The 14,625-nt window shown below is 38.8% G+C and overlaps 1 protein-coding gene across 2 annotated transcripts in view; it reads left to right on the forward strand.

Moving 5' to 3' along the window:
• plcb3 (phospholipase C, beta 3 (phosphatidylinositol-specific)) overlaps positions 1-14,401 on the forward strand; it is a 64,337-nt gene extending 49,936 nt beyond the window's left edge. Inside the window, exons 18-34 of one of the 2 annotated variants that reach the window (XM_073859310.1) lie at positions 296-380; positions 463-587; positions 712-866; positions 1,036-1,197; positions 1,352-1,451; positions 1,532-1,636; positions 1,932-2,026; positions 3,961-4,090; positions 4,270-4,305; positions 4,433-4,542; positions 4,615-4,688; positions 6,809-6,974; positions 7,069-7,139; positions 7,227-7,322; positions 8,660-8,720; positions 8,948-9,034; positions 11,029-14,401. In XM_073859310.1, the coding sequence (XP_073715411.1) occupies positions 296-380; positions 463-587; positions 712-866; positions 1,036-1,197; positions 1,352-1,451; positions 1,532-1,636; positions 1,932-2,026; positions 3,961-4,090; positions 4,270-4,305; positions 4,433-4,542; positions 4,615-4,688; positions 6,809-6,974; positions 7,069-7,139; positions 7,227-7,322; positions 8,660-8,720; positions 8,948-9,034; positions 11,029-11,289 (1,919 nt within the window). In that variant the 3' untranslated portion in view covers positions 11,290-14,401. The remainder of the gene's footprint in view (positions 1-295; positions 381-462; positions 588-711; positions 867-1,035; positions 1,198-1,351; positions 1,452-1,531; positions 1,637-1,931; positions 2,027-3,960; positions 4,091-4,269; positions 4,306-4,432; positions 4,543-4,614; positions 4,689-6,808; positions 6,975-7,068; positions 7,140-7,226; positions 7,323-8,659; positions 8,721-8,947; positions 9,035-11,028) is intronic. The other variant, XM_073859311.1, reaches the window with a different exon arrangement.
• The last annotated feature ends 224 nt before the right edge of the window (positions 14,402-14,625 follow it).

Consider the following 14,625-nt stretch of genomic DNA (forward strand, 5'->3'; position numbering starts at 1 on the left):
ACAACTTATTAAAAAAAGTATTTCCGTTAAGGGCTTCTGTAGAAACATGGCGGCACAAAAGGGCACCTTCTATGTAAGGGGACCCTCGGTGTATGTAGATAAAAACATCTTATTCTAAGGTAATAAAAACATAACGGTTCATTATGAAAGGTCTTTATACACCCCTGATCATAAAGTTTTGTATAATATTAGGCATTTATGTCAAGAGATCCTTCTAAAAATTACACACTGCACCTTTAAGTGATATTATTACAAAATGTAACAATCATTTCTTTCTCTCTGTCTTTTTCTGTAGTGAGGAAAAAATATTTTGAGATGTCCTCTTTTGTGGAGACCAAAGGTCTGGAAGCTTTGAAAAACTCTCCGACTGAGTTTGTAGAGTATCCTTTAATGCCTGCTCCAGATGTTTGTGTAAATGTGTATGTGAGTCGCACTATGTCTTCCTTAGCGTTTTGTGTTCAGATACAATAAGAAGCAGTTGAGTCGAATCTATCCCAAAGGGACTCGGGTTGATTCCAGTAATTACATGCCTCAGCTCTTCTGGAACGTGGGCTGCCAGATGGTTGCGCTAAACTTCCAGACTCTAGGTGAGATATTCCGATAGATACACAGATTGTCATTTGGTTTTGTTTTATACTTAATTCTTAGATAAAGTTAAATAATTCGATCAAGCATACAACACACATAACCGTATCTTGGGATGCTTCACAGACCTGCCGATGCAGCTGAACATGGGGGTGTTTGAATATAATGGCCACTGTGGTTATCTGCTAAAGCCAGAGTTCATGAGACGCACCGACAAACACTTTGACCCCTTCACTCAGGACATCGTTGATGGGATCGTAGCAAATACGGTCGAGATCAAGGTATTGTGCGTATAGTGTAGCGCAGTGGTTCTCAAACTGGGGGCCCCTGAGATGATCCCAGTTTAATGACATTTTATTTACATTTTGTCATTTAGCAAACTCTTATGTCCAAAGTGATAATGTGACATGTAAGGTCAAACCACAAGTGTACTTTTCCTTTCATTCACAGGTTATCTCAGGTCAGTTTCTGAGCGATAAGAAGGTTGGTGTTTATGTGGAGGTGGACATGTTTGGACTTCCTGCAGACACTAAAAGGAAATTCCGAACGAAAACATCTAGCAACAATTCTCTCGACCCGGAATGGGAAGAGGAGTCCTTTGTGTTTAGCAAGGTGATGAATGAAATAAATAGTTGCAAACCTTTATCCATAGTTACTCATGTTCAAGTATTCATGTAATTATATAATGCATCATAAGTATTGATTTTTCTTTCGGCCTGCATCTTCTCATGCTGTACCTAATCTATGTATTTTTCCATCCATCTAGGTGGTGTTGCCCACCCTGGCATCCCTCAGAGTAGCAGTGTATGAGGAAAATGGGAAGTTTCTCGGCCATCGGGTCTTGCCTGTATCGGCGTTGCGCCCAGGTTTGTGCCAATATGTGTGAAGATCTAGCTCACACGTATAGAAGATCTATTGGTTTATCTGCTATATGTGTTTGTTTCAGGCTATCACTACGTCTGTCTGAAGAATGAGCTGAACCAGCCCCTCATGTTGCCCTCTCTACTCTTGTACACAGAGGCCAAGGACTACATCCCCAATGAGCATCAAAGTAAGAGAGGAATCCGAGAAAAGTTGGAAAGTTGTTCAGCATTTTCCCCACGTTTTGCTACATATTAGGATTTGTTGAGCAATTCTGAATGTTTAAGCCACGTGCACGCTCAATGTTTGCTGGAGTGAATTCCCATTGATATAATGTGTTTACAGGATAAATGAGTCACGTCTACGTTTGGGGGTGTTGTGCATTTTCTCTCTCTTGTGGTTGTTAACGTTGATGCTGACAGTTTAACCCATTGCATGTTGGCCAAACTCATATGTTTTCCTGTTTGTTTCTGCTATGTTTGTAGAGTACGCTGAAGCTCTGACAAACCCCATTAAACATCTCTCTGAGCTGGCTCAGAGGGAAGAGCAACTTCGTGCACTTATAGACGACCACACAGAGGTTAGTCACATTTATTTTCATGCGTATACAAAGGTGTAATTTGCGGGGGTGGACATGTCCCCACCACTTTTTGCCAAAGTTGATTATGTTCCGACCACTTATTGATGATATTACAATATTACAATGATATTATGCCTGAAAATAGTCCTCTGCTATTGAAATAAACCAAGTGAACTATTTTCGGGCAGTGCGTAATATCATTGCGACTGCTGCAGCCATGTTACAGCAGCAAAGTGTAGTGTCCCTTTAAGGGGGGGGAGGGGTCAACCATACTTTTATGTATTCTGACTTATTAACAAGTTTTTTTTCCGAACACGGGTACATCTTGCGTATCATGGGTAGACCTTATGTTAAATTTTTTTATGGGCATTTCCCCGGAAAAGCCTGGCCATACGTCAATCAGAAAATGGAGGATGCTAGAAGTCACAGGCATCACTTAACGCAACAGCTTTGATTTATATCAAGACTCAACAATGGCACAAAAGAAGATGTGTGTTTTTGGATGTAAGGAGAAGAAAGCAAGCATTATAGTTTGTTTATCTGAGGTAGGAAGGGAGTTTTGCGCACGTGTACATTGAAAAGTCCCAACCATGAAGTTGCATGCGGTAAATAAGACTTCTGTGTTATGTTGGAAATTGGCGCAAAAGTGCATGTAATGTACGTAAATGGAACGAACATGTAGTGAATCATAAGTTATACAGTGTTGCTTGGCCCGTGAATCGCTTCCTCCGCAGCTCTTAACTCCTCCTGCAGCTCGTGACTCCTCCTTCCGCAGCTCATTACTCCTCCTTCTGCAGCTCATTACTCCTCCTTCTGCAGCTTGTGACTCCTCCTTCCAAATGTTTTTGTTTTAATGGCTTAGAATTGCTTGTTTTAAAGGCGGAGTCCATGATGTTTGAAAGCCAATGTTGATATTTGAAATCACCTAAACAAACACGCCGCTACCCCAATAGAATCTGGACCTTCTGTTGATAGACCCGCCCCACACATACGCAACCCGGCATTTGATTTGATTTGATTGGCTATAAGTGTGTTTTGGTAGTCGGCCCGTCTCCTTTACCAAAGCGTTTTTCAAACATCGTGGACTCCGCCTTGAAAACTGCGGTGCTTAAATACATGTACAATGTGACGTGGGCGTGTAACCTCAATAGAAATGATAGTTCAAAACTCTACCGGTTGACAAACTTCTACCGGTTTATCGCCCACCCCTATAAGTGCATGTAATGTACGTAAATGGAACGAACATGTAGTGAATCATAAGTTATACAGTGTTGCTTGGCCCGTGACTCGCTCCTTCCGCAGCTCGTGACTCCTCCTACCACATAAGTGAATATAATGTAAATGACACGAACATGTAGTGAATCATAAGCTATCCAGTGTTGTATACAGTGTTGCTTGGCTCGTGACTCGCTCCTTCAGCAGCTCGTGACTCCTCCTTCTGCAGATCGTGACTCCTCCTTCCGCAGCTCGTTACTCCTCCTTCTGCAGCTTGTGACTCCTCCTTCCGCAGCTCATGACTCCCCCTTCCGCAGCTCGTGACTCCTCCTCCCGCAGCTCGTTACGCCTCCTTCCGCAGCTTGTGACTCCTCCTTCCGCAACTTGTGACTCCTCCTTTCTAAATGTTTCTGTTTTAATGGCTAAGAATTGCTTGTTTTAAAACTGCGGTGCTTAAATACATGTACAATGTGACGTGGGCGTGTAACCTCGATAGAAATGATAGTTCAAAACTCTACCGGTTGACAAACTTCTACCGGTTTATCGCCCACCCCTATAAACAATATCTTTGTGAAGTCAATGCCAGCACTGAGCTCGGTTTCTTCAAACTTACATTCCCATGATTCCCATTGCCTGTTTCTTAAATAAATGTTACACATGTACTTTAAAGCAATTGCTTGATTTTATAATTATATAAATGCATGTGTGTGTTTCTGCAGGTCCGCTCTGCCAAACAAGAGGAAAAAGACAAGATTGATTGCATTCCCAACACTTTTCCTATTGACCCAATCTGCTCACTGCCAACTCCAGCACCTCCTCCTGTAGAGGTCATGATCCCACCTCCATCAGGTTCGGCCCACCTCCACAAATAAAATCTCACTTTGTCTTGCTATCGTGTTCTCATTTCCATGTGCTTTGCCATGATAATTACACTCATGTCAGTTTTGTATTTATGTCCATACACATTTATGAGTGTCACGTCCATCTCATGTCATGTGACCCATATGTCCATGTGCAATATATTTTAGGCCCAAAAGGAGATGTGGTCAACACTATTCTTAAAGGTAAGATCCACAAACTATCATCATCTTGTCTCACAGCCTCATCTGTATCGCTCGTGTGATCCTCACAGAGAACTGAGAGGTGTTAAGATAACGTGAAACAGTGTGCTTGTGTATGTGTGTGTTGCAGAAATCAGACCTCAGTCCATTGAAGAGTTCAAACAGCACAACTCCTACCTGAAGTTGTTAAAGAAGCAATCCAAGGAACTCAAGGAACTACGAAAGAAACATCTCAAAAAGGTTAAATGAGTGCAACCCCAAAGAGTTTTGTGAAGCTATGAAAGACAGCTAACTCATTTGCATGTGTTACAGGTATGGGCTGTCAGTAAGGAATTGAGGAAACGAAATCAGACGGAGAAACGTCTGCCCTCCAGTCTTAAGAAAAAGTGAGAAAATAACAAACCTTACAAATTCATACTGTGCTTGTGTGGCAGCTATCTTCTGTAATTCAGAGTACAGTGACAGACGAGGCAGATGTAAATGTTCAGTTTTCATGAGAAACACAAAGCAGACGTGCACACCGAAGTGTTTATGCGAGCGGTAAGCATATGTTTTCAATTGTTTTCAATGGAAGCGCGGTTTTGTCTGCGCTGAGCACCAGCACTCTGCGTTTTTACGTGTTTAGCATCAAGAGTTCAAAAATGTTCAACTTTGGGTGAAACGCTTAGCTCTCAATGTCACTTCTCACTCGGCTGTCCAATCACAGTGGAGGAGGGGCGGGACAAACATCACAACAACCAACCGGCGCATCGTTCAACGACTGATAAACAAAAGTATCATAGCAGCCAAAGCGCCCAGTTGACAAAAGCTGGCAAGCGCCTACAGTCGGCTCTACTTGCCGTTTTCAGGCGCGTTTAAACGCCTTAGTGTGCACACCCCCTAAGAGACGGGTTTGATTCAAGCTTTATAGAGCATTGTTATGTCTGTGAAAAAGGGTCATTTTTTATTGAGACGTTTCATTATCTGAAAGCTGAATAAATAAACTTGTTGATGTATGTTAGGATAGGACAATCTGAGGGTGCAAAAAAATCTAAATATTGAGAAAATCGCCTTTTAAATAAAATTTTCAGCACTGCATCTACTTGCAAAAATTAAAGCTTTAATATATTATACAGTAGGAAATGTACAAAAAATTTTTTTACAATGATCTTTTATGCAATTTTGACCTATACAATGTAGTCTTGGCTATTTTAACAAATATACCTGTGCTACTTATGACTGGTTATTGAACGCTTTCCTCTATTGTGATGCCTGACCAGCGACCACCAACCGCTTTCCTTTATTTCTTCGTTTTTTAATTCTTAATAAATTTTATAGTATATAATTTTTTTTCTGCTGGATTGCCCAAGTCAGCCCAGCGACAACCAACCGCTCCCTTTAACTTTAAAATAAATTATTAAAATACATACGTTTTTATAATATAGTACTCAATATATAGTATATTTTCTATAGGATCAGCTGTCTGCCTCTCTTTCAAGGAGGTTTTCCCCCAAGGACTTTTTTTACAGATATTTCACATAGGATTTTTTACCCCTTACGCGCCTAAAAATGTGTGGAAAACTAGGTGTGTAGGTTCTTGTCACATGACCTGTGGTGCGGCATTCTGAAAAGTTAAAATGTTTTTAACCTATGTTTTTGACTCAATGCCGTGCAGACGCGCCTGGAAAAAACAAGGGCGTTGCACCGCATGCACGTTGCGACTGCAGCTCTTCCATTATGAGCGCCTACATTTGAAATCACGAACTTGAGCGCGCAAAAGACGCGATGTGTGAATCACCTGTTACTGTGGGTTCACATTAGAAGTGAGTTCAATGATCTGCGTGAATGGATAAAATAAGAAGTCAATGCAATGACGCGATCAGGTCGATGCGAGTGATGCGATGTGGGTGGCGCGGTTGCCGGGAAAACACGTGCTATTCGCACTAAAAATTTGCGTGACACAAAGTTAAATCCCACGACTAATCTAGAGCGGGTAACGCGATGCCCCGCGTTTGGTGTTTACATAGCATTATGCTACGTACACACTAAGCGCGAAGCAGCGCAAATAGTAACGCGATCCCCCGCGTTTGGTGTGTACATAACATTATGCTGCGTACACCCCAAACGCGTAGCATCGTGTTGCTCGCTCTGGATTACTCGTGGGATTTAACTTTGTGTCATGCGACTTTTTCGCTTTAGTTGAATGGCGCGTGTTTTTGCGTCAATCGCGCCACCCAATTCGCGTCATTCGCATTGCCCCGCGTCTGATCGCATCTTTCCATTGACTTTGTATGTAATCTACTCGCTCAAATCGTTGAACTCGCGTCTGGTGTGAACCCACAGTTAGAACTATGTTACATTACTCCGCTCATTAGTGCCGCTGTACTTTGCTACTTGATTGTTGATTTTTCAGTTTTCTCTCGTTTTTATTCATGTAAAGCTGTTTTGGAACAACTAAACAGCTGTGAAAAGCGCTATATAAATAATATTAAATTGAATTGAATTGAATTGAAGTTGTGTGGTGCAGGGTCACATGTAGGTGTTTGCATGTATGCAGGGGAGTAGAGGAGACGGTCCCGAACGATCAGAAACACACGGAGCCGTTTAAAGAACACCAGGTGCAAGAACTTCTCGATCTCAGACAGGCACAACATCAGATAGAGACTGAGACTAAACACAACCATCTTGTAGAGGTAATGTATACAGTACACACGCACGGCTAACACATCTGCTATACTGCAGACACAGAAAAATATTTTTTATTTTTGCAAACCTGGTTTATCTCAGGCCTATCAGAAACTGAAGGAAATTGCCCAAGACTGTCAAGCTTCCCAGATTAAGAAACTCAAGGATGTGTGTGACAAGTAAGAAATGATTTTATTTTATTTTTATGTGTATATTTGTTTATGTGAACTCAAACACATGCTGAAACGTGATGTTTATACTGACAAAGAGAAGAAAGAGCTACAGAAGATTCAGGAAAGGAAAAGGCTGAACAGCATCACTGAGGCCAAAAAGGGGGATAAAGAAAAGGCAGAGAGGTGAGTATTGTGTTTTCACTGTCCGCTTCTTGTACAGCTATAAAAAAAAAACATCTTTACTTGAAGGGGTGTTCATAAGACTGACATGACACGTGTCATGAACATGAAGGAGATTTTATGCACATTTATGAAGTGTCATTTTTTCGATTATGTCATTTTTAACGCAAAGATGACATTGTTTGAAATGTCTTTATGACAACTTGACCTAAACCAATTCATCACAACTTGTCATAAATCTGTCATAAACATGACATAGTAGAATAATAATAAAACTTAAGAATCGACCTAGCTGTATGGGTTAGTAACTATGTAAGTGTTAAAACTATGTCAAATAATTTTGAATACCTTAACAAAATGCAACGTCAAGAGACTATACTTAACTTTATGTATGTGTTATTGTGCACAATACAAAAAAAACCTGACAACTAACAGAACTTCTTTCTCACACAGAGGGTTCTAAAGTTTTCTGACATTTTCTGAAGAAAAGACTAACAAAACATTGAATCAATTTCATTTAATGTAATTAGCTGTTTTTGCAGTGATATGGAACCAACACTACATGGCTTAACAAATTATTGTAACCTTGTCATTTAATTTTAGGTGAATCTGTCTCCAAATGCAGTCATTTTTATCAATTTTAATAATTATTATTATTGAATTATAGATTTTATTTGTTAAAAACGTGGAGGAAACCTGAAAAACAAAAAACAAAACTAAAGAATATTCATGATGTTGTTATAAAACTATTTGACAGAGTATTAACACTTAATGACATTTTAATGACAAATTATATTTGTACAACTGTAGTTGAGGTCAAGAAAAATATTCATGATGCTGTTATAAAACTATTTAACGGAGTATTAACACTTAATGACAAATTCAATTTGTACTGATAAAAAGTGGTCAGTTATGTTGTCTTGGTAATGTCAAGTTGTCATAACAAAGACATCTCAAATAATGTCATCTTTGCATTAAAAATGACATAATTGAACAAATGACACTTAATGACAGTTGTCATAAACGTGCATAAAATCTCCTTCATGCTCATGGCACGTGTCATGTCATGATTATGAAGGTGTCATGTCAGCCTTATGAAGACCATTTTAAGTAAAGTGTTACCAAGACAAATGGAGCAGGTTTGTCATGCTTAGATACTATTTTCCTGTACTGCTGTCTATTATGTTTATTGAAATCACCTTGCGGTGAACTCATTTTAGGGAAAATTAAAGACTAAGATGAGAATATTTTGTGCTATCCGTCTGATAAGTCAATTATTGCTCTTAATGCTTAGTGACATCTAATAAAAGTAATCTTATCTTCTCATTCTTCCTTTTCAGCAAGGATCTGAATGAAATCAATAAGAAACACATCGCAGAGTCTGTCAGCTTAATCCGTCAGGTGAGTTGAGTTGCAAGCTATTCGGCAAACTGAGAATTATTTGGATTTTTTTCTGAATTCTCTGATCTGCATTCACAAAATGATCTGAACTGCATTCTGCATGAACAAAAAACAGGCTTCACATCTCGTAGTTGTTCAAAAATAGCATACACGTATCTTTATCGTACAAGCCATTTAAACAGTCAGAGGTTAATTTTGTCCACGAGTAATTTATCTCCCTTGTGTAGCTGGAAGCATCTCAAGAGAAGCGTCATGAAAAGCTAAAAGCCCTTCACAAGGAAATCCTGCAAAAAATTGAGGATGAGATCCCCCAGGTAAGTCAAAACTTTATTCTTTAGTCCTTGCGTTCATTATAGATACTGCAGATTTTATAGACCATAGTTCATTATAGACCATTTTGCAAGATAACACTGGTCCAGAAGCACTTCATGTTTCAGTTTTTTTAACACTACATACGTTAGGATAAAATACAACCAACAGAACGTACAGTATAGAACTGAATCAAAAAGTTAAACATCTTTAAGATAAATGTGAAATAAAGAAAACAGTTAGAAACTGAAACATGAAGTGTTTCTGGACCAATGTTCTTTACATCTTGCAAAATGGTCTATAATGTTAAAGTAATAATACGATTTTTTTAATAGAAACCAAATATCATAACACACTGTAGCACCTCGGCAGCCTGTTTTTGTGGCTGCAAGACTTGGACACACGAGTTGTCTAGGGCTGTGTCCGAAATAGCCCCCCATACCTTTATTCCCTACATTAGTTTGCTAATATAGTCCACCTGAATGAGTAAATAAAAACGAGTGAGTTAATTCAGACACTGACTACCAGAAGCGCTGCGAGTGCCATCTTGTGTCGAGACACGAGAGTTGTTTGGCATGCACCTCACAGTAAAGTGGTAGCCGCTAGCTGTTAAGTTGTACACTTATTATTGCTGTGCATTATGGGATTGAATAAGTGCACTCGATAATGTCCGCTTTAATTTCGGACACCACTACAAATGGCTGTCCCCTCAAATAGTGCAGTATTTAAGGGTATACGGAGCTATTCCGGACACAGCCTATGACTCTGTCAACCTATTCAAGGAATAGTTCACCCCAAAATGATAAACAAAAGTCAGATTAATATTCAGTAAAATCCTCTTTTAAGCTTTATAATGGCATTGGATAGTGCCCCATTTTTAAAGTTTCAGAAAAGTGTATCCATCCCTCAAAAATTTATTTTATACAGTTATTTGAGGATTAGTCAATTTTCTTAAAAAAATTCAGATAATTTACTCACCACCATGTCATCTAAAATGTTGATGTCTTTCTTTGTTCAGTCGAGAAGAAATGATGTTTTTTGAAGAAAACATTCTAGAATTTTTCTCATTTTAATGGACTTTAATGGACCCCAACACTTGAAAGTTTTAATGCAGTTTAAAATTGTAGTTTCAAAGCACTCTAAACGATCCCAAACGAGGCATAAGGGTCTTATCTAGCGAACATTTGTCATTTTTGACAAGAAAAATAAAAAAATGAACTTTTAAACCAAAACTTTAAGTCTTCCTCCGGTCCTGTGATGCACCAGCACGACCTCACGTAATACGTCATCACGTCAAGAGGTCACAAATGACGTATCGAAACTACGCCCCAGTGTTTACAAGTGTGGAGAAAGAGGACTGTTTCGACGTTGTTGTATGTCGAATGATACAAATTAATGTCTTTGTGTCAGTTTATTGTTTAAAATGGTCCGCAAATGTGTCAGTTTATTGTTTAAAATGGTCCGCAAATGTGAGTTTCATATATGTAACACGTGACCTTTCCACGGCATTACGCAATTGCGTGAGGACGCGCTGGTGCGTCACGGGACCAGAGATAGATGAGAAGTTGGGGTTTAAAAGTGCATATTTGTTATTTTTCTTGTCAAAAATGACAATCGTTTCGCTAGATAAGACCCTTATGCCTCGTTTAGGATCGTTTAGAGTCCTTTGAAACTCCGTTGAAACTGCATTAAAACTGTTACGTGTTAAGGTCCATTAAAGTCCATTAAAATGAGAAAAATCCTGGAATATTTTCCTCAAAAAACATTTCTTCTCGACTGAACAAAGAAAGACATCGACATTTTGGAAGACATGGTAGTGAGTAAATTATCTGGATTTTTTTAAGAAAATTGACTAATCCTTTAAAGTTCAAGAAATAGTTAATCCAAAGTAAAAATTTGCCTCAGAAGACATTTAATGTAAAAAATTAGATTTTTTTTCATTCGTTTATACTCCTTGCTCCTTATTTATGCTAACCTGTGGTTCATATCTTCTCTACAGAGTCAGGCCCGTCTAACCCGCGACTGTGAGGCGGAGCTAAGATGTCTGCGGGAGGAAATCTCTTGGTTCCTACAGGAGGAGCTAGAGATCAAAGGCAGTCGTAAAGACGCCCTCAATAATGACAGCTCTGGCTCCGGCCCACCGTCCAATTGCAGCACGCCCCCCTACTCCTCCCCGAATCACAGCTATAGCAACGTGCCGGAATCGGCCTCCTCAAACAGCCCTGCCAAATCCGGCAAAGATACTACAGGAGTGTACTAGGGATGCTACGCTACTTTGTTTTATTACCACTTCTCACCGATTCCTATTCTCACCTCAGTGAAATAGAAGAATAGATATAGTATTACAAGTTTCCTTTTTTTATTTTGCAAATACCTGGTCTGTGTGAATTAAAATTCATCATCTTTTTACTTCTTTTTTTTTTTTTAAACCAAAGTCTTGTTTTAATCCAGAATTATGGATTTTATCTACAATAGCTTTATGTATGTGGGCTCTCGTACGTGCCGTGCGGGACACCTGTGGAAACAGGAGGAGGCGGTACACCTTTAACTCGGTTTTCTATTTATTTCTGATGTATATTGTGCACTGTGGAGCTTTAAGCGTAGTGCTTCGAGTTGCCCTGAAGGGGGCAGTGTAAATTTGGCATTAGCTCACTGGTGAATGTCGGGCTGTGATGCTAATGCCCTAATCTGAATGGTACGTGTTTACATGATGGACTGTTGTTTGCTCCCAACAATAATTTGTTTCTTATATTATATTTCCTAATAGAAGTTAAAACACCCTTTCGTGTGAATGCATCTTTAAAAAGAGAGAAAGTCAATTACCCGGTTCGGATTATTTTTGTGTACACATTAAGTGCCTCGTTTCTACTTCTCTTGAACTCTCTCACCCAGATTATGCTTTCTAAATCCTGTAATCCTGGTATCTCTCTGTTGCTTGGCTTAATCTAATCGATTATAATCCTGTCTCTGTAATTGTCAGTGATGCCACACACACGTCACGCTCCCTCAAACGCAGTGATGTCTAAGAAACTTGGACTTGGATTTTCCAATTTGAGTCACAGTTCGGTCATAATTCCAGGTCAGATCCCTTCTATGGATGAACACAAACAAGCCTTTATACTACCCCCCCTCCACCTCAGGCTTAATCGGGTCTATACTGAATCATAACATGTTGCATAATATACAGCGAAGCAGAGCATATGAGATGAGATTTTAATGTGAGATTGACTACTGCTTATCTCCGGGTCTTTTTTAATCCATTAGAATGCATGGATTTTGCTTTCTCGTAATCTGTTCTTCTTTGCTTTAATGCATTCGATTCCATCAGTTTTCATTCATCTCTTGCATCCTTTATTCATCTTTTCTCTTTGTCTGCGTGTGTCTATCTCTGGATTTTGACATGCATACAGTGCTCGCTCGCTCCGCCAGCTTGAACGTTCTGCTCTGACTCACACCAGGGCTCCCGTCAGCGTTCCGGCCCGATCTAGCGTGCATCATTATATTACCATTGGATTACGGTGTGCTTGGTGCTTAATGATCTTTATCAAGCACTTTTGAGAAATACAAGCACTTACAGCACTTATCAAACAAATACAAATATGCAATGTGGACGTGTACTCTGTGCATGGATGGCCTGTAGGCTACAAGATGTGTTGTGGGTTTGTGTATGTGCTGGTTGTGCGAATAAGACAGAAGGATAAGGGCTGTACTGAAATAGAAGACACCATCATTTACTTTTGAATGTGTCTGCATGTCAATAGCTTTATACCAATATGAACAGGGATTAATAAGTGTATGTGCATGTAAACAGATCCTGTCTTCATATGTCTTTGAAGAGGACATTACTGTTGTACTGGCCAATATCACTCTGTAGTAGGAAATATTAATGTGTGTATTTTAGCATATATCAGATGAGTTCTTATGATTCATCTTGTATACCGTAATTCATTCCTTTTTTAAGAGGTACATGAATTTTACTACTGACTAGTTCAGCTTAAGGGGATGGTTCGCTTTGGAGTGGGAATTCTGTCATCGATTGCTCATTCTCATGTTGTTCTGGACCTGTATGCATTTTTTTTCTCTGATGAAACCAGGGGAGGATGTTTTGAGAAATGATGGTGGACACACAGCGGTGGGTGACCATTGGCTTCCATAGTAGGAAAAAAATATTTTGGAAGTATTGTGATAAATGACTAAGAAAATGTTTTGAAAAATGATGGTAAACACACAGTTGATGGTACCCATTAAATTCCATCATAATTTTTTATTCCTACTATGGAAGTCTGTGGTCACTTGCTGCTGTGTGTTTGCCATCATTTCTCAGGGTGTCTTCTTTTGTGTTCATCAGAGAAAACAAGTTCGTGCAGATTTGGAGCAACATGGGGATGGGTGGGTGATGACAGAGTTTTCATTTTAAAGTGAACTATCCCTTTAAAGTCGTCTTTTTTGTGTATTGGTATTTATGGGGGAACGTTTTTGGTATACCAGATACAGCTTTCATTATGCTCATAAAAATGAGATGTGTGGTTTTTAAAAAGGAACACAAAATATTTTATGGCCTGTAACTTTTTTATTTTAAATTTAGACACTTTATTTTTGTTTATTTTAACACCTTTGTAAAAGTGATTTCACATCATAAATTTTGTAGTGTTTGCAGGGCATTGAAACGAGGACATTTCAGATTTTCTTCACTGTAAAAAAAAATTGGTTCAATTAAAAATTTTAAGGCAACCAGGTAACTTCAACTTAAATTATTTTATTTTATTTTTTTGTTGAATTACCTCAACATTTTAAGGCAACCAGACAAAATCTTAAGTAAACAAACATTTAACGAAGTCATTCGATTTAAAACTCACATTTTTTGTGTCTTAAAATGGGACAGAATTTAGGTTGCTTTTATTTTAAAATGCATTGGAAATGTGTCCTTCAATTATAGTTGTGCATGGTTGGTGGTTAAAGACATTTGCATGCTAATTCAAGTCTATAATCAGACATCCTCAGGGGAGATCAGAGTTGTGTGGATCAAATCACAGCTTTATACTCTGTGTTCATTATATATGGGGGCCCAAAATCTAACTTCGACCTGATGCTGGTGTTCGTACCGAAAGCTATGATTACTTAAGGGAGAATATATGCTTACACAAGGGCTAACTTCTGCTGCCTCAGTTACAGCTTTTACCAAGTACATATAGTCATTGCTCTTTTTACAGCTGTCTCTTTATCACCTTCCTGAAACACTTTTGTTAACACTGTATGTAGATATTGTACTGGTCTACCTTGTTAAAGGGAAAATTCTTACTCTGGATGTAATTTTTATTGCCTTGATAAATAATATAACTGTACATTCAATAAATGCAGAACATTGTCAAAAATGTCTCATTTGAGCTTCTCTTTTTTTCAGTTCTCTTATGTATAAAATGCTTTTAGATGATGAAATAGTTGGCCAGTGTGTTTCACGTGACTTTATGAAGGTTGTTTTGTTTGATGCACATACATTACACAGATACATGGCTTTACCTTTTAGTAGTTTAAAGATGTATTATTGGAAAAAAAATGAATGCAACCTTCATCGTTTTGAGTCACTTTGACCCATAAA

Source organism: Misgurnus anguillicaudatus, chromosome 21, assembly GCF_027580225.2.
Source record: "Misgurnus anguillicaudatus chromosome 21, ASM2758022v2, whole genome shotgun sequence".
In the NCBI taxonomy this organism is placed as follows: Eukaryota; Metazoa; Chordata; class Actinopteri; order Cypriniformes; family Cobitidae; genus Misgurnus; species Misgurnus anguillicaudatus.